This window comes from Falco rusticolus, chromosome 7, assembly GCF_015220075.1.
Source record: "Falco rusticolus isolate bFalRus1 chromosome 7, bFalRus1.pri, whole genome shotgun sequence".
NCBI lineage: Eukaryota > Metazoa > Chordata > Aves > Falconiformes > Falconidae > Falco > Falco rusticolus.
In genome coordinates this window covers 5500073-5524657 of record NC_051193.1, presented here as the reverse complement: position 1 = coordinate 5524657, position 24585 = coordinate 5500073, and the positions used below count along the sequence as shown (strand labels likewise).

Here is a 24585-nt window from a genome sequence, read left to right as displayed (position 1 = left end):
TTCACAGCCTTAAGTGTAATGCTAAGGCTTAAGTTTTACTGCAGAAAATCAAGTTTGCCCTGCCCTGACCCTGCTGTACAATATGGGTGCAAAATGCAATCAGACTTGTATGACAAAAAGCTTTTCTGTGCACAGGCAAACATTTTCCAGAGTATTACCTTAGGTGGCTGAGTCACATCCTTATCGCATACTGCGGTGTGAGTATTCTGCAATAGGCACTGTGTAGGCAGTATTCCTCTGGAATACTTTGCGATGTGTACATTTCTTATGCTGTTACGTTATGTTATTGCTGGAATCCTGCAGAAAAGCTCTACTGGGCACTTCATGTGGTTTGCCAGATGTTATAGCTGGCTTGAATACCGAAAGTGAACTGGACTTACTGTATTTCATGTTCTTCCACATAATTATTTAACAGATTGAGTGCTTGACTAATACTGTTGTTCTCCTCTGCTCAGATTCACGCTTTCATTAAGAGATCTGAAGCGGAGGAGGTGGATTTTGCGGGGTGGCTTTGTTCAACCATAGGCCTTAACCAACCGAGTACACCCACGCATGCTGCTGGAGTCTGAATATGGAAGAGCAAATCCTGTACTGTACATCTGTTAACAACAATGCTATTTTGGTCCTATTTCCTCAGCTTGTACCTGTTCAAACATGTATTTCACCTCTTAAGGAAGAATGTCTTTATAGCATGTGCCAAATGGTTTTAAATTTTGTCATAAACTAATTGGTATTGTATTGGATTACCTGCGTTTACTGACCAAAAATGTAAGATGTTTAAGTTACAGTGCTTGCTGATTTTAAGTGATTATGGATATTCTTTCTTAATGAAAATATCACTGGGGGTGTTTACCCCCAGCTTGTTTGAACTTTATCGAGATTCTTTGTAAATCGTTGGTACTTCAATCATGCTTACCTGATCTCCTACGCAGAAAGGGTTAGGGATGCTCTAAAACTGTATCTGTCGAGCATGCTTCTGCTGCTGCCAAACTGTATCTGAAAGTTAGGCCTAAATGGTTCCAGTTTTGCTGTTGTTAGAGATCTCTCTTTCTAAGTAAAGAAGAAAAGAGCTCTGCATTTCTTGGAATGTACAGGGCAATATTCTAATTGTAGACTTGTTCATATTTCTATATTTATTTTTAAAACATATCATCATACTTGGATTTAGTGATGTATGTCTTTCTAATTGATTTTTAAAAGTTAGTTCTTGGAAGTGTCCTACGGAATCGAGACAAAGATCCAGGCAGTTTGCTTTCTTTTAACCTAAAGTTTCATGACAACTGTGTTTGGTGTCTAAAGTGTATGAAGATTCTCTATTGTTTTATTCTCTCGGATGTTTAGCAATGGGTTCTCTTAATAAATATATTATCATGTAACTTGCCAAAGCCTTTTTTTAGAACTGGAAAACTTCACCAAAGCCTTAGTCCAAAGTCATTGCTGCATTACACACCCTTTTGTGTCTTTTTCCACAGCCGTGCAACATCCCCCATTCCCAGAGGTACAAGATTGTGTGTGTAAAATGACAGTGTGAGATGGGGCTTGAGGCGGTCGCCATTCAGTGTGTTCATACCTGGCGCAGTGGGTGTCTGTGGGCTGTCAGAGGGAAGCCAGACCGCAGAGGTTCTGTTCTGTACAACTGGTACAGCAGCACTTGATGCTCAGTGCGGTGCTGGAACCCCCACGTGGGGTGTGACAGGCATTTCCCTGGGGCAAGCCAGCACTGTGGCATAGAACATGGGAATGGTGTGCTCTGCCCAGCCAGGGAACGGCCTGCTTGCCTGCATCTCATTAACCACGGGTGTTTGTACTGCGCTCATTTCTTCAGCTTATTTTTTTTTCAGAAGACTGTCAGCAGCAGTACAGCAACAGCTATGAGCAACGGACTGGGGAGAGGCAGGCGCAGCTGTGTCCTCAGCACAATGCCCTGCTCCCGTAACAGCCTTGCTGAGCCGCTCTATAAAAAGTTCAGCTCCTTGAAAGGATGTTTCAGACAAGGAAATGGCTGAAGTTCTTTCCTAAAAGGAATCGCCATCAGTCTAGATGTGAACTTCCACTGGGCCTTACTGTATCGAGTAGCAGAGAGGGATAGAGTAGCCCTCAACCCATCAACAGAGGAAATGACTCATTGACACATCCAAGGTTTGCTTCAGCTCCTCCTCACTTGAATGTGACTGGTGGTGGTAGTGACACAGCTGTACAGTGCTTGATTTAAAATCTGTCCTGGGTTTTATATGTGAATTACACTAACACACAGAAGAACTACACCAGTACTTTTTACTACTCTGTCAAAGAAATATGCAGTATGTGAAAAATATGCTTTCAGAGATTTAACTCCCATTTTACTGGTCTGTTACACAGATGGCAGTTAACTGGAACGCTGCAAGCGCTGTTACGCAGTTATACGTAGTAGGACACCAGGAAAAGTACTTTATTCCAATGTGCAATAGAACTGGTCTGTTTTAATCCAAAAGACTCATTCACAGAAGGCAGCAGGAGGTATATCCATGAAAACTACTCTGGACCCTGCTAGGGACAAGTAATGTTTTTCAACAGTCAAATTTAGCCTTTGGAGCTGAAACGTGTGAAGGATGGAGAGCCTGGCTGCTGAGCTCCTTCAAACCAGCTCTTCGCACACATGCTGTCAAAGAATTATTTCATGCTTGAAGCTGTAACATTTTCACCTTGGACTTTTGGAGGGTTTTTTTACTACCTGTCAGTCTTGTGAAAGCTTTGCTACATCTTTTGCACTCATGCTCTAAGCTCCTTTAAGACGCGCAGGATTGTCAAAGAACAATTAGTCTTTAGTACAGGATCAAGCTACATTCAGTTTCTATCGCTGCAAACCGAATCCGAGCCAAATAAACAATCTCTCCTCAGACAATGGCAGGTGCTCACTGCAAGTTGAATCCAAGTCTGATCACACCCACCGTGCCTGATGCTTTTCAACATTCCTTTCCTGTTCTTGGAATACTAACACTCTTCTGAAGTTTGCTTTTATTTTCTCTGAGTGATGCCAGAGACAGCAACAGCACCTTTAGATACTGGTAAGGCAGCTGACAAAGTGGCTGAGTTAGAATATTACTTTTATTGTTCGCTTTTTATTGGCTTAACAGTTTAGGTTTCTGTGCTTTTTTTTTTTTAAAAAAAAAGTCTTTAAGAACTGATAAAATAACCCCCTGCACCACATGGTGTCTGTACTCTGCGCGATGAAAGAAGGTATTCTCTGTCGGTAAGAGGAGCACTGGCTCATCACCTAACCACTGAAGAAATCACAGAGGAGACTTCACATCACTTTCCATTTTATAGCTAAGTTCCTAAACTACCGCTAGTCCTCCTTGATGATACTTTGAAAGCAGAAGGTAGATTTCTGAAATTACTTTGAGGAAAAAAGAAAATAACACTGATTTAAAAATATTAGTTCTGTATTACAAGTAACACAGAACTTAACTGTACGATTTGTGGACAAGTAAAAGGCTAGGTGGCTGCTACAGGGAAAGAGCAAAAGTAGAAAACCCTTCACTACTACAGTCAGGCTGAGAGTAAAGAGCACCAGTAGGTAGGAAGAGAGGCCACCTCATTACTGCAATCACAGTTGGCTTGACGGTGCAGGACCTGCTTCTCCCGTGTAGGAACACCTACCTCTCCATCACGAGTCCAGTCTTCCACGTAACAGAGAACAGAGCAGCTGAATGCCTGGAGTCAATCCTGGACACATCTTTTCTCACCGTGTATCTTAAAATTCCCAGTTCAGGCAAATGAGGTTATAATATAATCATTGATTCAAGAAACCAGCCTCCACGGCCTGGTTTTATTTGTCAGCATCAGCAAATAAGAACAGACAAATTATTGCTTTTAGCGTACATGTTAAATTAGTCAGACTTGATTAACAGCTTCTCCCATCCACATATAAAAGACTTGGTAAGCTACATTAGATTGTAAATGTGGAACAGATTATATGCTACGTATTTGTGCAGCAAATTTTCCTTCTTTTAACATGTAAGCCAAGATGTGCCAAGCTTGTGACATTCATGTGTTCAAGAGTAACCTCCCTCGGCTCCAAGAGCCTGGCATATCACACTGTTCGTACACCGGACAAAACAAAAATCTGTTTGTGATTTTACAGTTGATGAAGAAATTCCTGAGTCTGTATTAAAAACCTTCTCTCCTTTTTCCTTCTCTCAAGAATCTGATTCCTCCTCCTCTTCCTCCTCCTCCTCTTCATGATGTTTAAGACTTAGGTGTAATTCAGTTTGATTGATAGCAGCCTCATTGTCCATCTGCCCAAGAGTCTGTTGCAATAAAAAAGTTTATCTTGCAAATTATCAAAACGAGCAGCGATACTGAATGCTTCTCCAATTGCTATTAAAACTGCACAGTCACAGGGTCGTTTAGAACCTCATTGCTAGAACTGCTGCCTGACTGCAAGAGCCCATCACACTGACAAGCACCGGTTCACAGAAGAGCTTCGCCTAGTTCAGGCTGGCCATACATTTTGTAAGTTCAGATGGAAGCTGTGCCTCCACCATTGGTTGGTTTAAACACTTGAAGAGTATCGGCACAACACTTAATGAGCGGCAAACTGAAGCTACGCCAGCAGAAAGGAGGCTTTTCTCCACCTCCCTGGAAACAACAGGCTGCTTTCAGGAATGGGAAAAGGCAAAAGCCTTGAAACATAAACCAGCACCAAACCAGACAGGTTTTGCAGCTGAGCTTTTCAGTTCACAAGCAGCATAAAGACAGTCAGTGTGAAGAACTCTAAATGCAAACCACCCACAGCAGCACCTGCAGCTGCTCACAGCGCTGGCTCTCCCCGGCGCAGGGCAGGCCAGTGCCTCGCCTTCCCCCGGCAAGGGCTGCTCTTACCGTTTGTGTCTCCTCCGCAGCAGACGACGAGGCTGCTACGCTCTCCTCCCCGGACCTCATCATGGACTGCAGCGCCAGCTCTTCCACCTGCAAACAAGGGAACACAGAAGCCTTTGCTTTTATTTCTTGGACATTGTATTTCAAGTACTACATATTTAAAAAATCTATTTTTTTTAATAACAGAAAGCTTTTAAATCGCGTTTCACCACTTTCCAGCTTCAATACACGGCAGGACGGTGACGACCCCGCACCAGCCGCGTTTAACGGGACACCCCAGTTGTGTGTAGCTTCGCGTGTATTTTGCCGAGGTGAAAAGCCACGGGGGTTCAGCAGCAGGCACGGCCCCCCCCGAGCGCGGCAGCCGCTGGCTCACAGCGCCGGTGCTGGGCGCAGTCACCGAGGCTGGAACAGACCTTTGGGACCACGGAGCCCACCCGTTAACCCGGCTCTGCCAAGCCCGCCACTAAGCCATGCCGCTAAGCGCCGCAGCCGCGCGGTTTCTAAGCGCCTGGAGGGGTGGCGGACCCCCGCGCCGCCGGTGCTCGCGGAGGCTGTACCCGCATCGCGCCTTAGGCCCCGGCCAACAGGGCAGGCGCGGTCCCCGCCGCAGCCCGCGCCCCCCCCTCCCCGCCTCCCGCCGCGCCGGGCCCGGCCGCCCCCGCCACGCGTTGTGCCCCCGCCCGGCCGGTGCCCGCGGACCTTGAGGCGGGTGAGCTGGTCGCGCAGCGCCGCCTTCACCCGCAGCAGCGTCTCCTCCTCCTTGCGCAGCTCCTGCAGGCGGCTCAGCATCCTGCGCCGCGCCCCGCCACGCCGCGGGCACCGCACCGGGCGGCGGCAGCGCCCCCTGCGGCAGGGCGGACCGCCCGCCCCCGCCCGCCGTCACGCCGCCGCCATTTGCACGTGTCCGGGCAGCGGCTGCCCCCGCGTGGCCGCTTGGCGTCACGGCCCCGCTCCGGCCCCAGCGGCGCCCCGGGCAGCCCGGCCCCGCCCTGCTCTTCGGTTTCCACTTGAAAACCGGCTCGAAAACGCAGGGCCGCGCCGGGAAGAACGCACAAGACGGCAGTTCCCTGCTCCGACAGCATTTATTGGCTGCAAACCCGCGGCACCGCGCTCCCAGCCCCAACGGGCGCGCACCGCGCAGGGTTCACGCTTCAGCCTTGGCCTTGGCCGCCGGCTTGGCTGCCTTGGCAGGCTTGGCTGCCTTGGCTGCGGTCTTGGCCCTGGGCTCGGCTGGGGCCTTGGCTGCAAGCTTGGCCTTGGCTTTCTTCTCCTCCTTAAGTTTATGCTAAAAAATAAAAGAAGACAAAAATATCATCAGCACATAATCTGAAGCACCAAACCCTATTTCGGCTGCCAGCGGCTTCCACGCTCACTCACATTCTGCGCATGGCGCAGGATGGTGTTGCGTCGCATTGTTTTGGCGTATGGGTTCAACTTGATCATGATTCTCAGGTTCTTCAGTGGGTTCTTCTTCAGGACTCTACGGCGAATCTTTTTCCTGAGAAGAAAACAGGTGTCACCATCTTATTTCACAATTCACATTCTGCTACATTTTCCCTGAAGTCTGGAGCACCGTAATCTCTTACTATTTAAACCCAGAAATTAAAGAAACCCCAGCTCTACCCAACGTCCCAGCGCAGAGATCGCCAAACTCACTACAAAGCCTCAGGCGTGGCAGTTACTAAAGGGGCACAGCACTTCACATTCCTCAAGTAAGAATTCTTACTTTGGAGCACGCAGTGCCTTCTGGATTTCTTGGCTTCTCATGATTCTCCCAATGTCTGTATTGGTCATCTTGTGCATCGGCAGGCTGCGAAACAACGTCCAAAGCGTTAAGTTGGGTGATAAAAATATGGCTTGTTCAATGAAAACTGGCATTCAGGAAGAAGTACTCGTATTCATCTCACTAATATTCTGCCTCCCAACGGAAGAGCCCGTGACAGCCCCGCCGCGCCCATGCTGTCCGAGCTTACTTATAGTCGCTCTTCAGCGTAGCGGCTTTGCGCCAGGTGCCGTACAGATCATCCAGCTTGCGGAAGGCACTTTCCGTCCAAATGCAGAAACGTCCAACGTGGCCCCCGGGAGCAAGTCTCAGCAGGTTCAGCTTGTTCACATTGAGAAGAGTGATTCCTGTAGGAAAACAGGCAAACCAATCCCTTTAGTTTGGGATTAAAATAAAGGAATGCAAAACCAAGCAATAAACACATGAGAAAGCCCCTGTCTGTTTAAGTGTACTTCTTAGCTTCGACATTAGTTACACCTATGTATGAAAAATTATTACGTTTTAAAAATAATCATCAGCCTTTTACCAGCAACAAACTTGACAGCCTCATTTTTAACTGCTCCAAATGCAGTTTTGGGTCAGCAACGGCTGTAACATTTGTCATAAACACCCTCCATATCACCAGAACACATTCTTAGAACATATTAGCTACTTCAGCAAGTCAGAACTTCCACAAAATCATGTGTTTCAGAAACACGGACCAGTGAAGTGGAATCTCATCATTCTAGGCAGTCTCCCAACCCCAAAGCAAGTGTGTCCCAGGTTAAAATTACCTGGGATATTCCGGAAGGCTCTAATGATACCGTTGTCCTCGTTGTAGATGATGCAGGGCCCCCGGCGCTGGATCCGACGGCGATTCCTCATTTTACCCTTTCCGGCCCGCATACGCTGGGAGGCATAAACCTGTATAAAAATGACACGGTGAATATTCAAAATAGCCCAAATCCCACCAGTAAGACACAGTAAAACTGCTTTAGTCAGAACTTCACAATCATCACTGCGTATCTGAAACACGGACCAGTGAGAAGTTCATCATTCTTTACAGTTAAAGAAAAAAAAAAAAGCGTGCTATTAATGTTACACTAACACCAAAATGAAGACCATTACAGACAGAGTAAAGCAGTGTAGTAAGAAATTTACTTTGCTTAAACTCTTCTTTTTTTTACAGTTTCTACTAGTTTTGTTACCAAGGCATTACTGGCAGCATCAAAACACACACTATTTTGAGTTCCTACTGTGACAAGGCAGAGTCGAATCACCCAGGTTTTGCTTTTAAGAACATCCCCATCAACTCACCTTTTTGATGTCATTCCAAGCTTTAAGCTTCTTAAGAAGGAGAACAGCTTCCTTGGTTTTCTTGTAACTCTCGACTTTGTCCTCAACGACCAGAGGGAGTTCTGGAATCTCCTCAATGCGGTGGCCTAGCAAGGATTTTACAAGACACTAAGTTACCCACCGATCTCAGCTGTATGCATTTCTCAGGGTTACTGTCTTACATAGTCAGAAATGATACAAAACAATAAACGGTGGAAATTAAATTAATGATCTAATATTCAGGCCTAGTAGCACCGCAGCAGTGACATTTTAGTGGACTCATGGGTCTGCCTCTGACAGCACTTTACGTACCCAAGTATATATTAAGCAAACCTTTGGCTTCCATGAACAGAAATCAAGCCGAACTGCCGTGCAATTCAAAATTCAATTCCTTTCCATAAACTGCACAGACAAGATTCACATCAGCAACAGACACAAAAGCGCCCCAGCATCACCTAACTTCCCACACCGCGTAACCGCTACCTTCCCGAGCTGTATGTAACAGTAATACCCTGCCACCCAGGAACAGACTGCCTCTAAAAAGAATTTAGTTATCCACGAGAAATGTTTTGAGTAATCACATAGTGACTGGTACTGCCCAGGCAACGCAGAACCACCAGCAAACATTTCCAGAGACAGAATTCTCACCTTTAGACATGACCAGTGCCGGAAGAGCAGAGGCTGCCAGAGCAGAACAGATGGCGTAACGCTTTTGAGTCGTGTTCACTCTACGGTGCCAGCGTCGCCAAGTCTTGGTTGGGGCAAACATGCGGCCTCCACGACACATCTATGTATCTACAGTTAAGAATAACCTTTCTGAAGCTTATTTTTCTAGTGAGACTCTTTAGTCCTTGCTCAGCATTAACTGTTCGTCAACCATCTGTACCAGTATGCTGACAGCAGGCAACTGTCACTGAGCACAGAGTAGGACGCAAATTACGACATCATGGCAAGACAATATGCATCACATGAGATTCAAGGCATCCACGGCTCTTGCAGTGTGTGTGTGAAATCAGTGACAGCTGCTGTTCATTAAAGCAAGTCTGAATTTGCATTCAGAAGGTTCTAATCACATTACAAATTTCTCAAGCCTGGTGGTCTAGATCCCTGCAGGTAGCCATTACCTCAAGTAGAAGATTCCATTTCACATTTACATACTTAAAAAATAATTTTTCTGCTTGATGAGTTCAGTGCACCCAATGCAAGCAGCAGCTATGAAAGGATACATTTCCAAAGGCACCCTGGCCAGAGCGGTGAGTTCCACCACCTCGTACTCGAGGAATACGAGCAACAGCTCTCCCAGTACCCCAAGATTCGGCACTGGTCTGATGACCTGGAACAGAAACATTTTAACTCACATAGCGACATCGCTGCAATTTTCCCAAAGTCACAGATACACTGAGTTCAAGAACACCAATCAGAACTTCCACTGTTATCATGTGTTTCAAAAACACGGACCAATGAAGTGGAATCTCATCAGTTCAGCAAAACTAATCCTGATCAGGGGTAAACTAACTCTTACCACATTAAAGATGTGTTTTGGTAGAATCAAGTACATTAACACATGAACTTCTAAGCTTGATTCTCAATTTGGAGGTCCAAAGTGGCACTGCTGTTCCTAGTAAGCTAAAACGTTTACGTGAAACACCATCAGAAACAAACTTGATAATGCATGTTCCTAGCACAAATTTATTGGGAAGCAGAAGCTCTCTGCACCTGCAAGCTTTTGAAGCAACTCTTTTTATTTACGCCCATTTGCACAGGTTTCTTCTTGGCAAATGCCTCAGCGAAGTGCCATGTGGTCAACCCGGAGCAGGGATTATAAAGCACTATTTTTCATCACAGTTTTGCGCCTGATCAATCCTTTCAGACATTTTCTGTTTTTCTTGCAAAGAATGTAGATTCCACTCAAGGAGCTAGGCACCACAGCACTCCTGGTAACAACATTTCAGATAAAAGCCCAGATGCATCAAGAACTTACATCACCATGCTGTTCCCCAGAATATTACAAAAATTTCATACAATTTTAAATGAGATTGAATAACCAGAAGAGTTGCCTCTCCTTCTATACAGAACCCCACTGAACAGAGCTTCTCTTATTTCAGTTCTAAATTAGTTTCAATTTTAGCTCACCTACATTAAAGTCAAAGGTTAACACAAGCTTTTCTCTCCATTTTGTGGTCTAGCCATACCTGCAAGTTCACTGACAGCATAGGGCTGCCGGTTGTTCTTGCGCAAATTGGTGTGAACGAAGTTCACAACATCGGGGCGAATGGGAGCCTTGAACACAGCAGGCAAGGTGACATTTTTGCCTGATGCTTCCCCCTTCTCAGAGTAGACTGATATCAACGGTCGAGCGCAAGCCTGAAAAAGAAAAAAACCCAGCTCTGAAGCACAAGTAAGGTCAATTGTTAGCACTCAGTTTCATCAAATATTGCTCAGAATGAAGGGGTCTTCAGTTCAACAGTGCCAGCATGCTGACAGCAGGCAACTGTCACTGAACACTGGATAAGACGCAAATTACATCATCATAGCAATAATTTTCACTTAAAATCGTACTCCACAGCACAATCCACATTCAGAAAACTGTACCTGAGGTTTGAAATTCAATCGATTTCCAAGTCATTTGAGCAAAACTAACCTAGAAGTGAAACTCTGGGCTCTTTAGAAACACCTTCTAAATTACTTCCCTTCTACCATTTAAAAGAGCCTATATAAAATCCACCTGTGTTTATCCAGTTCACCAAAAGCTTGTTATTTAGATTGTGTTTAACATTTGAAACGGTGCAGCGACTTCTCCAATATAGACTACAAGCAACCAAACTTAGCATCAGACTGAAGTTTGTAAGATTGTAAAGCCTGGGCACTCTGAACAATCCCTGATGCCTCAAAATTTGAGATGAAAAATTTAACTGCTAGCAGTACCAGCTTCCCTTCCAAAAGCTGAAGAGATGTCCAATAATCGCCTGCTGGTACGACCAACACCCTTTAAAAAAATAATCTTTTAGCATTATACTGTATTTGTTATTAATTAATAACTCGTGGCAATAGCACAGGCAAAGCATCTTCCTTCCCCTTCCCATCCACAATTCATTTTAGAGGTATTAAAAATATTACATGACTCAGAACTAACCACCTAACAGCAAAGTACTATCTGTGTATCCAATACTGGTTACTAGCAAGGCACCGACTGCTGCAGTTAGTGTGGAGACCCCAACGCAAGAAAAAAACTTGATCAGGGTGAAGGAACCATATCAAAACCTCAGTTGTACTGGTAAGATACGTTGTTCATTTGCGACCTGGTTCCAGACCAAGGCCTCTAAAAAGCCTGTTTCGGAACAACAAAAAAAGGTTAAAATAAACAAAAGGGGTTTTACAGAAATCACTCTTTTTCACTCTACATGGGTGCAAAGCATCCGTTTGGGTTTGCTTTAGAGAAACACGTGAGCAAAATAAGAAAGCCCTGCCAGGAGGTGACGCGGGCCCCACGTCCCACGCTGCCCGAGGACAGCGTGACTTCTAACGTCCCGAGCCGAGCTCTCGGCCGCGACCCCCGCCGCGGCCCGCCCCGGCCCCTCTCCAGCCCGCCGGCCGGCCCGGCCTCCCCACACCGCTCCACGCGGCAGGCCCAGCGCTGACGGCTCCAAAATGGCGGCCGCCCGGCCGCCCCACGCCCCCAGCCCTCGGGCTGCCCGCGGCACGGCTCTGCCCGCCGGCACGGCCTGCCTCCCACCAGCCCCGACCCGCTACCCGGCCCGGCCCCGGCCCCAGCCCCCCCCGGCCCGCCGCGCTCCCGCGGCCCGCGCCTCACCATGGTGGCGGCGGCAGAGCCTCTCGTGCTGCCGCCCGTCCCCGCCGCAGCCCCGACCGGAAAAGGAAGGACTCGTTCCTCTCGCCTCAGATGAGCGATGTCCTTCCGCACCCTGCCCGCCGCCTTCTGCCGCGCTGGCCGGTCGGCTCCGGACCCCGGCCTTAGGCCGAGCCTTTCCGGCTGCGCCGCGCCGCGCGGTGCCCAACTCTCTCCCTCCCGGCCCCTCTGTCGCTCTCAGTCGCCTCCCAAACCGGGGAACTCCTTTCTGGCGGAGGGATTCAACGTGACGAGTCACTCAGTCTCACAGAAATTATAACATTTTTGAGGTAATTTTTTTCTTTTTCCTCCACGAGGAGGCGTGCGGAGAGAATAAATACAAATAAAAATTTCTCCTAGGAGAGTAAAGAATAATTATTTTGTCTCCGTCGGGCACCCGCCCCGGATGTAGGGGCGGGGGGCGGGCGAGGCGCGCAGTTCAGTTGCGGCGGGCGGCGATGGCGGCGGCGCGGTGGCGGGCGGCTGCCGCGCTGTACGGGCAGCTGCGCCGGTGGGTCCGGGCCCGCCGCGGGGTGGCGGCTGCCGTGACGCTGAGGGGGCTGGCTTGGGGCAGCGGCGCCCCGGCGTGTGGGGAAGCTGCCGAGGCACAGATTCTGGATCTGCGGTGGTGTAGTTTACGCAATTAAGCTTAGTGCTTAATGAGGAATGCAGAGGAAAAGATATTACGTACGTTAACGTTTTATTTTCTTTTAGAATATATGAAGAAGCGGGGAGAAGCACCCCTGAACATCCGTATCTCTTCGAGGTAAGTATATCTGTGAAAATACAGTCACGTAACCTGTGTGTGTGTGTTTAAAATGCGCAGCCATTGACCGACAGCTGAATTATGTGTGGGGATATCGCATAAAAAAGAATATTTACCTCAGCAACACCTCCTTGGGTCTGCCTCTGCCTCAGGAGGGGGAAGGAGACCCGGTGCCAGAGTGCCGCCCTCCCGGGGCCGGCACCAGCCTGCACCTCCCTGCTCATTCCCGCCTTCCACCTGATATTTTTGGCACCTGTTAACAGTTATCTTGTTTGTAACTGTTGTGATGATCAGGTACACCAGCGAGTGTGGGGCTGCGGCGGGCGGCTGCTGGTGGGAGCGGAACGAGCTGCTGCAGCCCCTGCGCGGCTGTGGCCTGCACTCGGGGGGGGAGGGGGGGGGAGCTTTGTGCTTCACTTGCAGCTCTGGTGGCACGCTTTTTATCTAAGTACTTTTATGAGGGGTAAGATAACTGTATGAGAACAGCGGTTGCTTCAAGTGGCTTTTGGAACATGGGAATGGCGGGAAAATCTCTAATGCTATTTAGTTGTGTTAATCTTGGGATTTGTGTAGGTTTGATAATAGCTTGGAAATAAAATCAAGTGATTGTTTAAATATACAGTAATGTGAAAAACAGACTAGATGTGAGGGATCAAGCAATACTTCTCTGTGTGCATGGAAAAACCTAAGACTGATATCCCTTCGTTCTCGCGAACAGGCTTGATTTATTTAATGTCTCCAAACAGTGCTTAGAGCTCTCATGAGACATTCAGAGAAATGATCAATTGATACTTAATGTTACTTTAAACGAGCAATCTCCATCTCAAGGATATCTGTTGACTGCAGTCGCTACTTGACAGCAATGATCCCTTACGTCTCGGATTATCTGAAGTTTTGTGCGTCAAACCAAACCTCAGTTTCTCAAAGAATCAAACTGTTAAAGATTAATTTTTTTGTGTTGGTTAGTTGAAAGCTGTTGCATTTTCAGTTGATTTGATTCCACCTCTGGCATGCAGCAACTGTGTTCTCCTGAAGTAGGAAAGCCTTATGAGTTACGAGTGGTTACAGTAGGGTTGGGAAATGGTTTGTGGAATTAGTTATTAATTTTGCAATTTCTGGTGTAAAAAAAATGCTGAAATGGAGCATTTGTATGTAGTGTATTAAAAAGTTTTTGCTTTTGGGTTTTTTTTCCAGACTGATGTAGAGATCTGTTTGATTGGTGGTAGTCACAAAAGTCCCATCAGAGGATTTTGGAATGGAAAAAGTATGATATATATTTTGCAGAAAGCAGTAAGTGTGTATGTTGTTGATTTTTTTCATGTAATCTAGACTTTTGAATTCCCATCAAATATTTTCACATACCTTGCACTTTTTGACTTACCTATGCATTTTGCTTAGAGACACAATGAAGAAGGTGACCCAATGGAAAAATCAAAAACTGATGATGCTATTTATGCTTCTGAGCTTTCACCAAAGGAGAGTTCTGGGCCAGTGGCTCTTTCTGTCAGCAGAGCAAAGTAAGTGTCAAAGGTCTTCCTCCCCTTTTGATGTAGTTTTCTTCTGCAACTTTTGTTTCTCTTGCTAATATTGAGAATCTGTATTATTTCTAGACCCCCCAAATTAAATTACTAATTATTTTAGGGAGTAGATACTTTTCATCCTCAAAATGGTCTCCCCTGGCTAAAAGTATTCCTAACAAAGTAGCTAAAGTCAAGGTACTGGAAAAGTGCTTGTGAGCTGTCCCATTAGGTTAATGGGACTGTCTGTAGGCGAGCAAAGAAAGCTTACTAAGACTTCAGTGCTTGTTTTTGTAAAGCTTCTGTTAAAAAAATAAATAAATAAAGCTGATTGGGATCTTTGGCTCTTAATAAAATATCAAGGCATGGTACCAAAACATGGTGACTAGTTTGCTTAAGTACCTTATCCTTTTAACATGCTTAAAATGTAAGATTAAATTATAACTTCAGAATCTTCAGTGTAAATTAAAATATTATATTAAATATATTCTCAGTTATGATATTTTTTTTCCTCCTTTGTGACTTCAGAGGATTATAATACTGCATTCTTTTTGTGAAATGATTTGATGTCCGCTAATGAAGCATAGTAGATAGGAGTCTTACGTAAGGAATAGATTTAGCTATACTTTCTGGCATCTTTATATATTTTTTTTCTGTTCATATTTCTAGGCAGTTGATTTCATTATATACAATGGCACAAAATCCAAATATGACGCACTTGCAGATAGGTGAACTGGTTGTGCTCCCTCCCCTCTGGATAAGGTGTGATGGTTCTGATCCTGAACATACTTGTTGGCTTGGAGCTGAACCTCTGAAAGCTGGAAACAAAATCACAGGGATCAATCTGTATATGGTTACATGTGATAGTAAGTTTATAATGTTACACATACAATTACATAAGGAAGGATTAAAAATGTAGGAATGTTGATGTAGTGCTGCTATGTTTGTTCTTTGTGTGATGTTGGCTTGGTACTACTCTATCGTCCTTTTTTAAAAAAAACAGGGAGGTAGGAAAGAAAGATAGAGAAAAGAAAAGATGTTTTTAACCCATGGTGTGTGGTGGAGATAACTTTTTAACATAATGCAATAGTAACTGCAGGATACCTTCACTCAGGTGCAGTAACTTAGCAGACTTAAACTGCTGCCATTCAACTTCTTACACAAGCAGACTCTTATAGAACATTTATATGTTAACACCAGCTCTTACTAACAATAGGACAAACGCAAGAAGAATGCCTGCCTTCTAAAAAGCAACACAAGTTGTACTTGCCTGAAAGGAGTATTTGAGAATTAATTTTAAGCACCAAACTTGAATTCTGTCAAATGTTCTTTTGATTCTTACTTTTTTCCTTTCCTAGGTCCTACAGCTAATAAAACCAATTTTGCAAACCTGGAAGAGCTCAAAATGGCACATAAAATGACCCATCACACATCTAATGTAGGTTTTTACAGTCTGTCATGACTCCAATCTAAGTTTCAAAACTCTGGGTTTGGGTGTATGATACTGGTTTTGGGAAGCTTTATAGATCTATTTAGAAGCTCACTTTCATATGATTCTATAGTATAATAGTTTGAAGTATCTTTTGAACTCCCTATGTTGTAATGCGTTTGTCGGATACTAGCCCTTTTTGTGTGTGTGCTTGAAATGCTTTTAAAATTATTTTGCATGCGTACAAAATGATGTTGTGCTGGCTTGGGCATTTTTTGCTGGTTTTTTTTAAATTTATTTAATCTGTTCATTTTAGGTGATGACAAAAGGTTTTGTTCAGTATGAACTTAGTAGAGCTGCTGCAGTAGGGGACACAATTGTACGATATGAAAGGAATATATATGTTGATATTACCTGGAATCCTATAGATAAGATTCTGCAGACACCCCCGCTAATTTCAGCTGCCACACTGGTAAGTCAAGAAGGAAAAAGCAAACAAACCCAAACTCTTTCCATGGCTTACATCATGAGTAGTGTAAAGGATAGAAAGTAAGTTTGACTCCTGATATTTGTGTTTATTATTCTTTATTTAAGCAACACAATGTATTCTTAAGCTAATTCATAAATTATGCTAATGAGAGTTTTACTAATGAAGATTTTAGGACTCTTGCTTTTGAAAGTTTGAAACTGACACAAACTTCTGGAACTTTCAGAATATTGCAGTGGAGTCCGGGGACCCCCGAAGTCCTGTATATCAGCTATATAAGGAACTGCAGTTTCTTCTTGTAAGTATAAGTGAGAAATTCCAATTTCAGATTTACATGGAATCGTGATATATTTTTTTGGTGTTAATTTACTTTATTTAAAACTTTATCAGATGTTTCAAAGATAACTTTAGGCTTTTATTTTAGAATAAACTTTGAGTTCAATTTTAGGAATCTTGAAGACCAAGAGGACAACTCATGAACACCAAAGCCAGGAAATTCAAGAAGTTTCTAAATTGATGGTTAGCTGTACAGAGAGAGTTGTATGATCCTTGGAGAAGTTAACTACATCTTGATGTATGACACATGTGGAACCTCAAACAAGAACTGATTTGTGTTATTTTGATTTTCACGCTGCCTTTAGGCTTTGGCCGAGGGTTTGAAGACAGGTGTGACTGAGTGGCCTCAGCCCTTACAGTCCGATTCAGCTGTCAAACTGGTACAGGAATTTCTGACTGGTAATTGCTGCTTGATACTTGGGGGGATGTCACATTTCATAGAAATAAAAAAAAAGAAGTTCCACATACAATTTTTAAAGTATTAGAATTAGACATGTTAATTTCTATGCTATAACTACCTACACAAAGTAGTTAAATAGGTAAGTACATCTCTGTCATTTTTCTTTGTCCTAATATCTTTTATAAAAGTAGTAATTCTTTATAAAATGACACAATTATCTTTAAAAAGCAATTGAGAGATTTCTGGATGCATCTTTCAAGTTTATCTGGCACACATATGAGCTTCTAAATGTGCTAAGTGTCCCTTTGCTGGTGGAAAACAATACTTTGATGACATCTTAAAATGAAGTGAATTACTGATTCCTTCTGAATACTGTTGTGAACAATATGTGTATTGTCAGAAGATTAAGATACTAGAACACAAGTCTAAAAAGAGAATCATATGTAGGAATGCACCAAGAGATTTTCAAATACAACTGTAAATTTTTTTAGTATGTGGATGAAATTTCGGCAAAAGATACAACAGGCTAAAACTCTGACAAATACATATGGAAGAAAACCAGAGACACTTACTAGACCACTTACTACCCCTTTTTGCTTCCACACTGGAATGTAACAAGTTAATACTTAGAATTTAGTAAAGGTATATGGGGAAAATCTATAGCTTATAATAAAAAATATTGAAGAAATTATCTTTTCAGACTCTATTCTTACCCAGTAAAACCAATTCTGAAGTGGATAAATTTGTCTATTAGCCATCCAGTCAGTGTATTTGTTAATTATGATGTGTCTGGGGATTTATACAATGGGTTTGATGGTATTTTTTTTTCATAATGATGAAATTTATTTTTGTTGTCTGCTAGATCTAAAGAAGAAGCTGGATGGATATTGTATATCTGGGAACAAGAATGAAACGGAGGTATATGCAATTTCCTACTGATTGCTGTGTTATCTTGTTTCCCTTATAACTGTAATTGTTTCATATTTTGACTGTCTTGTATATTATTTAGGTATATATACAAATAGACAAAGATGTAAAGAAAGAAAGATCTCTTGCTTTCTGTTTCTGCTGTGTCAAAATAAGGGAAGAAGGCCTTACGGCAAAATTAGGAATTCCGTAGCTATTCTCTAATAGAAAGTCCACGTAATTTTTACCTTCAGAAAACCTCCCCCCCCCCCTTTTTTTTTTATCTGAATGATCTACCAGTGCCTATTATTCTTTATATAACTTAGTGGCGTGGAGCTGTTTTGATTTGCTTCATTACCCTGCTTTTTTGCTACCAAAAGCTTGCAAATTGAACTGTTTATGTCAGCTGCAATCACACACCATTGTCTGTCATCACCTAAAGCTATCAGTCTCCTGATGTCCTAGTTTCTTTCAGGAGTTCTGATCTTTACACTATTCCGTTCTATCGCTAATTTGCTTTTCTTGCCTAATTTAATGATTTGGGGCCAATTTAATAGTATCAATTGGATATGTGCTCTATTTGTCTAAAGCCATATGATATTCTAAAGCAATGGACAAATACAAATTAGAAAAATGTCTTCAGCTATATTAAGATTCTTTTTCCCTTTCAGTCTACGAGGAAAGGTTTTGAGTCTTTTTGCTATTGAGAGGGAAGTTGCGTTTTGTTGATAAGCTAAAAATATAGTGATTTCTGTATCAGCTAAACCAGAAGGATTTAGGATCAGGGTAACAGGAAGATAGTCTTGTGTTCTGAGAATTTTGGCGTCCCAGGGCACTGTGTGTCGTGCTATTGTAAGGCAAAAAGGACCATCCTGAGCTAAGCAGTTGGGTTTTGCTAGGCAGTCTGGTCAAGCTTTACTTGGCTATGATTGAAAGTCTTTCTGATAGCAGGCTTCACTTCCTGGTCCAAAGCTAGCAGTGATCCAGTGTGATCATTCTGAAGAGGATTAGTCTCATGTTTAAATAAAAATATGCTTCCAAATTACTGTGCGCTAGTGGTTTCTGTGTGGTAGTTTCCCTGGAAAAGGAGAAAAATTAGTGATGTACCCGGTTTTGATCTCTGGAGAAAATTTGAATTCATAAGGTCTTTGAATCTTAGGCATCCTTTTTTACTTAAGACGAATACTTTCAGAAAATCAAATGTGACACAGCTGCGGTGGACAGTTCAATAAAATCAGTCTTCAGTGAGCGAGAAGACCTGGATTTTGCTGAACAATTATGGTGCAAAATGAGAAGTAAGTGTATTGTGGGGTTTTGCCTCATATGTTTTACTTCAATTCTTCTGTTCTGTGTATCTACTATACTGTACTGCTTTCTCTGTGAAATGTATATAAATTTCTCTGAGTTTTAAGGACTGGTCAGCTCTTCAGAAAATTATCAACAGGCTTTTTCTAAAAGAGCTAGTTTTAGAATTGTAAGATGATATACTTCCTTACAACATATAAAGGTAGACCAGCATCTAGCAGGGGATACTATATTTCATTTTATTGTAAAAGGTAATAAAGAGTCGGTAGTACTCATCTGCTCTAAGACTGAAAACTTTATCAAATGTTTGTGTTTCTAGATCTGAAGGACGATTTTTAAGTTGATAAAGCTGGACAGAACCTTTATCATTTTTGTAATACCTCTCACAATCCTTCAGTAAAATATATTTTTATGAATTTATTTTCAGATTGCTAATTAACTTTTGTTAAGCTGTTCCAGAATTTGGAACAACTTCTTTCTGTTTGAGGGGTGGAGTTATGCAACTTTTAAATCCCTTGCATTTCTACTAGTGTGACCACTGTTGTGTTTAGCTGTAGATAGCTACAATTGTTTTTTGGTTTTCTTTTAGTTGTAGATAGCGAAAATGTACTGTGATTGCAGCAGTGTGTCCTGCATAAAGGCAGTGTTAGCTGCACAATGTTGAAGGTTTTTTTCTTGCTTAGGAAGCAGTTAGTTGGATAAATGGACACTAATAGTTCATATTCTAGATAGATGTTCAGTTAAATTTATGAAATGTGCCGAGCTTCAATGTATATAGAAAGAATGTAGCCAAAATGTGTTACATGACAATCTGCTTCTGCCCTGTGCTGTTCTTCAACAGTCAAGTGCAGTTCAGTGGTCTCTTGATCATTGTTTCTTTAGAGTAACCCTTTTTACAATCATGATATGAAAAACTTAACAAAAAGCAGTGCAATCTCTCATTTCAGCTATCGCTCTTTAAATGAGGGGGTTTGTTCTTGCAAGTATGTGTTGGCCTATTGTTACTGACTTAACAGCTAGACAGAGAGCCTGGACTGATAAATAAAATACTGCATCTTTTTTCTTAAGGTGTCAGTTCCTATCAAGAGTTGATAGATTGTTTCACACTGATCATAAAATCCCTGGAACATGGTGAGATGCAGCCGTGGGTATGTATTTGTATTTCACAATATATGTTAAAATTTTGAGTTGTTTGAAGTAGAATATAGCTTGTCACTTAACTGCTCCTCGTTTCTGTGTTTATTGTTTTGTAAATAACTCACATATCAGAGTTTGCCTCGGTTTCCGTGGTGTTGTACTTCTAAACAATGTTTATGATGTTTTGTACACAGTTAACACCACAAGAAAACTTTTCTAATTTTTAGATTCATCAAGGGAGTAGCAGTTTGCTAAGTAAATTGATTCAGCAGTCTTATCATGGAAAGATGGAGGTCATTTCCCTCGATGGCATCACTCCAGTTCAAATGCTCCTGGAGATTGGTTTGGATAAGGTGAAGAAGGATTATGTCAATTTTTTCGTCGGTAAGCCTGATAGCTGTTACCTTTTCTTTCAAATCTCTAATCATGTTATTTCATGCAGGAAACAATGAAGGTTTTGGTAACCTTGATCTCACTTCTGCTCCCATCTGCTGAAATGCTGTTTCCAGCCTCCTTAATAATTATACTTCTAAGTTGTATATAGTTTTGAAATGAAAAAAAAACTACTTTTGTTGAATTACTTTGTTTCAAAATAACTATAGCTTGCATAACAGTATTTCTTTTTCAATTTGAAAAAACCTTTAAGTTGACCTTCAGATAAAATAAATATCAGATTTATATAACTGTGGATTGTTTTGTTTCCTTATCTGTTTGCTGTAGGTGAAAAAATAGCACTCTCTTGTTCTTTCTGTCTTTTCCTTTATGGTCTACATGGGTTAAAAGGAAATGAGGCGAGGGTATTTATTTGTAATAGCTGTGTCTGTACAGTCTGTAGTATTTAGAATGATATTTTTAATTAGTCTTATATATATAATATTGGAAACAAAAGCTAGGGTGGAAAGCTTTTTGTAAATTACATGTGTTTTCTCTTGAAAACATGGCTTTGTTTTCAGTATTACAGCTTTCATATTATTATTTTTTTTAATCTGTGCAAGGGGTTTGTGGTTTATCATTGTTGTTACCTGCATCACTTGTCTCTTCATGTCTTCATTTATTTTTTGCTTTTCATCCTGTTTTCATTCTTGGTTTCATTTGCTTTTTTATTTTCACTATTTGTAAATCTATGTCCCAAGGAGGGTGGTTGTCTCCAAGTATGTGGTGGGTTTCTTCATTGTGCAGCCTTGGTGGTAAATAAAATAATGCCTATACAGCCATGCCACTTTACAGGTGTTTTCTTGTTTTGAGTGAGTAATCATGTCAATAAATCGTATCACAGTCCTAGTGACATTGTGCTTTTCTTTGGTAGAATTCCCTGTTTGATTACCTGAAAGTTGCTTATATTTCATCAGATGCTATATAGTAAATTTTAATATTTTCCCCCTGCCCCTGTTCATTTTACAGGCCAGGAACTTGCAACATTAACCTACTTGGTGAGATGCTTTATTTTTATTTTTTTTTAACTCTGAAAGTAGTATAAAGTAGAGCACACCTAGCTGATGGTGGGATGCAAGTCATATCATTCCTATAAGCTGAGAAACTGAATTGCAAATCGTAAGGATGAAACAATATACTGCAGAAATGTCATTATGTTGTTGCCTTATTTGTATATTGTTTCCTGGGTATCTGGTATGGGTCATTGTCAGGCAAGGCAGTGAACCTTTGCCTGTACTTTGATAGCATGGAACTTTGTTCTGAGTTTGCTGGGCCATTCTTAAAATTCGAGCTTCTCAAAAGAAACAGGAAAATTATTTCAGTATACTGAGGATGTGTTGTGTGTCTGTAGAAATTGAGTGTCCAGTTAAGAGCAGAAGCTGTTTGCTGTTGCAGGATTACTTCATTTCCACATCAGTAGATCTACAAGAACAAGTTCATCGTGTTCAAAAGCTTCACCATATGCTGGAAGTAATGCTCAGCTGTACAGTCTTACTTGAGTTTAAACATGAGAACCTCTTCCCTTTGACACAGTAATTATTGCTTTTTTACTTCTTGCTCTTTAAATGACAAAACCAAATAGATTCTTTTTGACAGTTGTAAAGAAACTCTCTTATAAAAAAAAATAAGCAGCCCTGCTTAATGTTGATGATAATGAGACTGGAGAAGCAGCAATTATATCTTCCTGCTAAATTTTGCTCTGTGACTAAAATCTGTAAACCAAAGGAAATCCTGAAATCAGAGAGTATAGCTAATTTTGCACAAGGTTTATGCAATGTTGCACAGATTTTTCTCCAACGAAAGTAACTAGTTGATATCTGTTCTAGAATTTGCATAAAGTATTATAAGGAAAACCCTCTGAATGAGAAACATGTATTTCAACTGCCGATCAGACCAGCTCTTGTCAAGAAATTCTATCGCAAGTAAGAGAAACTTCAATGTTTGTAGCATTAAAATTCAGATGTGACAGAATACATGACTGAGTTTTGACATTTTTTGATTATTCTCTCAGTGATCAACCAGAAGTATGGAAGGTGGACATAAGTAGTGGGCATGGACTGCAGAAGGTTAGAACAACATGGCAAGTTAGTACTAATCCTCCAGCTGAACATAAGCTATCAAACAATACAGGTGAGGAATATTTGTAGTGAAATGAAATAGTGAAAGTACATGCTTCAAATAAATTCATTTTTTATACTGGGTTTTGGTGGGTCTAAATGTTTTCGTACTTACACTTTTCAGCAAAAGAGAAATGATGTTTTGCCTTTTAACAAAAGGGTGAGGTGGTATTTAGAGACTAAAAAAATTTCAGAAAGTGGTGACTTTCTGCCCTCTCACCTTTGCTGAGTTGTTTTTAACGTTAAAATGTTGGAATAGTTCCAAATACAATATGATTAAGCATTCATTATGCTGACTTAGAACTTATTTCTAAAATCTTTGCCAGTGTATCTGAGAATGGGTTTGAAGAGAAATTTACCTGGTTTTGAATGCTGGTCTCTAGTCAGAGAAGCAAGCAGGTGCTAAAGAGAGAAGACATGCCTTGCTGCAATCAAATGTAGAACAAGTGAAAAAGCATGAGAAGGGGGAAGAATTAAACATACAGACTGGTATAGAAATAATTTGCCTTTTTGCGGTGAGGTTTGATACAGGGTAATGCTTTAGTAAAGCTTTCCTGTCATTCTTAGTTTTTTTTAATGAAGTGCTACTTACAGTAAACCTGAAGTTTTGAAACCAGTTCTTGAAGCTGCTGTGTGAACTAATCACTGCAATTTCTCTTTCTAAGAAGAGTGGCTCATCATATCTTTTCCTTTTGTTTATGCAGGTCTCTTTTCTGATTCCACGGTTAAAGAAAGCAGTGAAGAAAAAATGTATTTTATTACAATGGCTAAGTGCAGTCAGGTGCATTTCACATAATGCATGTTACTCTGCAGGCAGGCACTTGAAAGGTACAGTAAAGGGGAAGGTTCAGTATTGTCTGTGTCCCAACAGTATATTTAGGAACACCCTGTGACTGGAAGAGCAATGTATCTTTTAAAAAGAGTTACTTGCTTTAGTATGCTTGAAGTGTAACATAAATAGCCATAGTTCATCCGTACGCACCTAGTTTGTTTATAAAGGTTGTGCAATTATGACTGTACAGTATAATTATCCTGAAAATACAGTAGATATTTTTGTTCATATATTTACAATCATTCAATAAAGTTCTGCACTTTGGGGTTTAAAGTTTTATTTTTATTCATTAAGAATGCAATCAGACACTGTTCAAAGTGTGAATTATCTTAACAAAACAAGCAATATTGTCATGTTTTCCTGGTGTCAAGTGACATTTCATCATCCAGATATATTTGGGAAGTGTTCGTGCAGGGCATTTTGAACTTCTTACAGTTTGATTTTCTTTGTCCTTGTATTTATATTTTGGAGTATTCTTGGATATACTTCTCTTTCCTCTTCAAATTAATTTTTTTCCTTCATGCAAAGTAATTATTTTAGAAATGTTGTCTTTGTATACTTTTGCATCATTTTTTGGGAAAAAAAAGTCAGTATAAGTGGCCGGGCATAATCATTTTAATACATGGGGATGAGAGATGTGTATGTTCTTATGTTGATTAGATAGCGTATGTAACATTTTGGTGGTGTAATTCTAAACAATTACATAGTTCATTATATGCTGATGAAATAATTGGAGACAGATATGTTTTGTGTAAAAGAAACTATTCTTGATAAGAATAAGGAAAATGCCAATATTGGTGCTTTTAAAAAACTGTAAATTTATATAATTTCTGGTTTCTCGTCAGTGTATCTTATTTCTTATCCCTTTCCTAGTATTATATCTTAATATCAGTTTAGTAGTTAGCCTTTGAAGAGAAGCTAAGAACAAGTTCCTTTCTTGGATTTATGTGCTGCTGCTCTGCATTCAGTATATGCACATGCAGTGTGAAAATACAGTGCAAGCTAAATAGGAAACTTGGTGGTTTGCTTTAGAGAAATAATTGCAAGCACAACAGAAGGACAGATATAGCCAGATGACCATATTCTGGAATAATTTTTTTATAATCATGTACTT

At 41.6% G+C, this 24585-nt stretch overlaps 4 protein-coding genes and 5 non-coding genes across 13 annotated transcripts in view; 2 read left to right on the top strand and 7 right to left on the bottom strand.

Annotated features, from left to right (window-relative positions):
* MAP2K1 (mitogen-activated protein kinase kinase 1) overlaps nt 1-1376 on the top strand; it is a 40104-nt gene extending 38728 nt beyond the window's left edge. The window contains exon 11 of one of the 2 annotated variants that reach the window (XR_005105399.1): nt 456-570. Coding sequence is in view for 1 of the 2 variants with exons in the window: in XM_037395226.1 (XP_037251123.1) it covers nt 456-569 (114 nt within the window). In the remaining variant the exon portion in view is untranslated. Of the gene's footprint in view, nt 1-455 lie in introns of both variants that reach the window. The other variant, XM_037395226.1, reaches the window with a different exon arrangement.
* A 1767-nt stretch (nt 1377-3143) lies between these two features.
* On the bottom strand, nt 3144-5727 carry SNAPC5 (small nuclear RNA activating complex polypeptide 5). Of its 2 annotated transcripts, none has more exons than XM_037395230.1 (3): nt 5563-5700; nt 4864-4950; nt 3144-4289 (listed from the first exon to the last, which is right to left on the bottom strand). In XM_037395230.1, the coding sequence occupies exons 1-3, from the start codon at nt 5650-5652 to the stop codon at nt 4179-4181; spliced, it is 288 nt and encodes a 95-aa protein (XP_037251127.1). In that variant the 5' UTR covers nt 5653-5700; the 3' UTR covers nt 3144-4178. The 2 variants fall into 2 exon arrangements, with proteins under 2 accessions (XP_037251127.1, XP_037251126.1); XM_037395229.1 differs by lacking the exon at nt 3144-4289 and adding an exon at nt 4296-4620 and having other exon boundaries at nt 5563-5727.
* A 280-nt stretch (nt 5728-6007) lies between these two features.
* Nucleotides 6008-11996, bottom strand: RPL4 (ribosomal protein L4). Its single transcript, XM_037395227.1, has 10 exons — nt 11772-11996; nt 10153-10324; nt 9187-9293; nt 8609-8747; nt 7943-8067; nt 7420-7549; nt 6837-6993; nt 6590-6673; nt 6241-6361; nt 6008-6148 (listed from the first exon to the last, which is right to left on the bottom strand). The coding sequence occupies exons 1-10, from the start codon at nt 11772-11774 to the stop codon at nt 6008-6010; spliced, it is 1179 nt and encodes a 392-aa protein (XP_037251124.1). The 5' UTR covers nt 11775-11996.
* Nucleotides 7304-7374, bottom strand: LOC119151902. The gene has a single exon (XR_005105605.1). It is a non-coding gene; the product is annotated as a small nucleolar RNA SNORD18 (small nucleolar RNA).
* LOC119151904 lies at nt 7620-7687 on the bottom strand. Its single transcript, XR_005105607.1, has one exon. It is a non-coding gene; the product is annotated as a small nucleolar RNA SNORD18 (small nucleolar RNA).
* On the bottom strand, nt 8813-8912 carry LOC119151891. Its single transcript, XR_005105594.1, has one exon. It is a non-coding gene; the product is annotated as a small nucleolar RNA SNORD16 (small nucleolar RNA).
* On the bottom strand, nt 9374-9445 carry LOC119151903. Its single transcript, XR_005105606.1, has one exon. It is a non-coding gene; the product is annotated as a small nucleolar RNA SNORD18 (small nucleolar RNA).
* LOC119151892 lies at nt 10396-10496 on the bottom strand. Its single transcript, XR_005105595.1, has one exon. It is a non-coding gene; the product is annotated as a small nucleolar RNA SNORD16 (small nucleolar RNA).
* ZWILCH (zwilch kinetochore protein) lies at nt 11962-23744 on the top strand. 3 transcript variants are annotated; one of them, XM_037395223.1, is made up of 18 exons: nt 11962-12097; nt 12522-12573; nt 13768-13863; nt 13972-14090; nt 14760-14956; nt 15449-15528; nt 15836-15991; nt 16233-16304; nt 16648-16741; nt 17605-17660; nt 18841-18943; nt 20022-20101; nt 20318-20474; nt 21492-21520; nt 21918-22054; nt 22349-22444; nt 22534-22652; nt 23344-23744. In XM_037395223.1, exons 3-18 carry the CDS (start codon nt 13840-13842, stop codon nt 23433-23435), a joined length of 1611 nt encoding a protein of 536 aa, XP_037251120.1. In that variant the 5' UTR covers nt 11962-12097; nt 12522-12573; nt 13768-13839; the 3' UTR covers nt 23436-23744. The 3 variants fall into 3 exon arrangements, with proteins under 3 accessions (XP_037251120.1, XP_037251118.1, XP_037251119.1); XM_037395221.1 differs by lacking the exon at nt 11962-12097 and adding an exon at nt 12161-12318; XM_037395222.1 differs by lacking the exons at nt 11962-12097; nt 12522-12573 and having other exon boundaries at nt 13780-13871.
* Nucleotides 23745-24585: the final 841 nt, after the last annotated feature.

Coding starts and splice junctions, on each gene's coding strand:
- ZWILCH (XM_037395221.1), top strand. CDS start 12,266: ATGGCGGCGGCGCGGTGGCGGGCGGCTGCCGCGCTGTACGGGCAGCTG. Junction 12,319..12,521: donor CTGTACGGGCAGCTGCGCCG/GTGGGTCCGGGC, acceptor ATTTTCTTTTAG/AATATATGAAGAAGCGGGGA. Junction 15,529..15,835: donor TGACCCATCACACATCTAAT/GTAGGTTTTTAC, acceptor TGTTCATTTTAG/GTGATGACAAAAGGTTTTGT.
- SNAPC5 (XM_037395229.1), bottom strand. CDS start 5,652: ATGCTGAGCCGCCTGCAGGAGCTGCGCAAGGAGGAGGAGACGCTGCTG. Junction 4,951..5,562: donor ACCAGCTCACCCGCCTCAAG/GTCCGCGGGCAC, acceptor CCTTGTTTGCAG/GTGGAAGAGCTGGCGCTGCA. Junction 4,621..4,863: donor CTGCGGAGGAGACACAAACG/GTAAGAGCAGCC, acceptor TGTTGTTTCCAG/GGAGGTGGAGAAAAGCCTCC.
- RPL4 (XM_037395227.1), bottom strand. Junction 8,748..9,186: donor GCCAGGGTGCCTTTGGAAAT/GTATCCTTTCAT, acceptor GTAGATACATAG/ATGTGTCGTGGAGGCCGCAT. Junction 6,674..6,836: donor ACGCTGAAGAGCGACTATAA/GTAAGCTCGGAC, acceptor GTTGTTTCGCAG/CCTGCCGATGCACAAGATGA.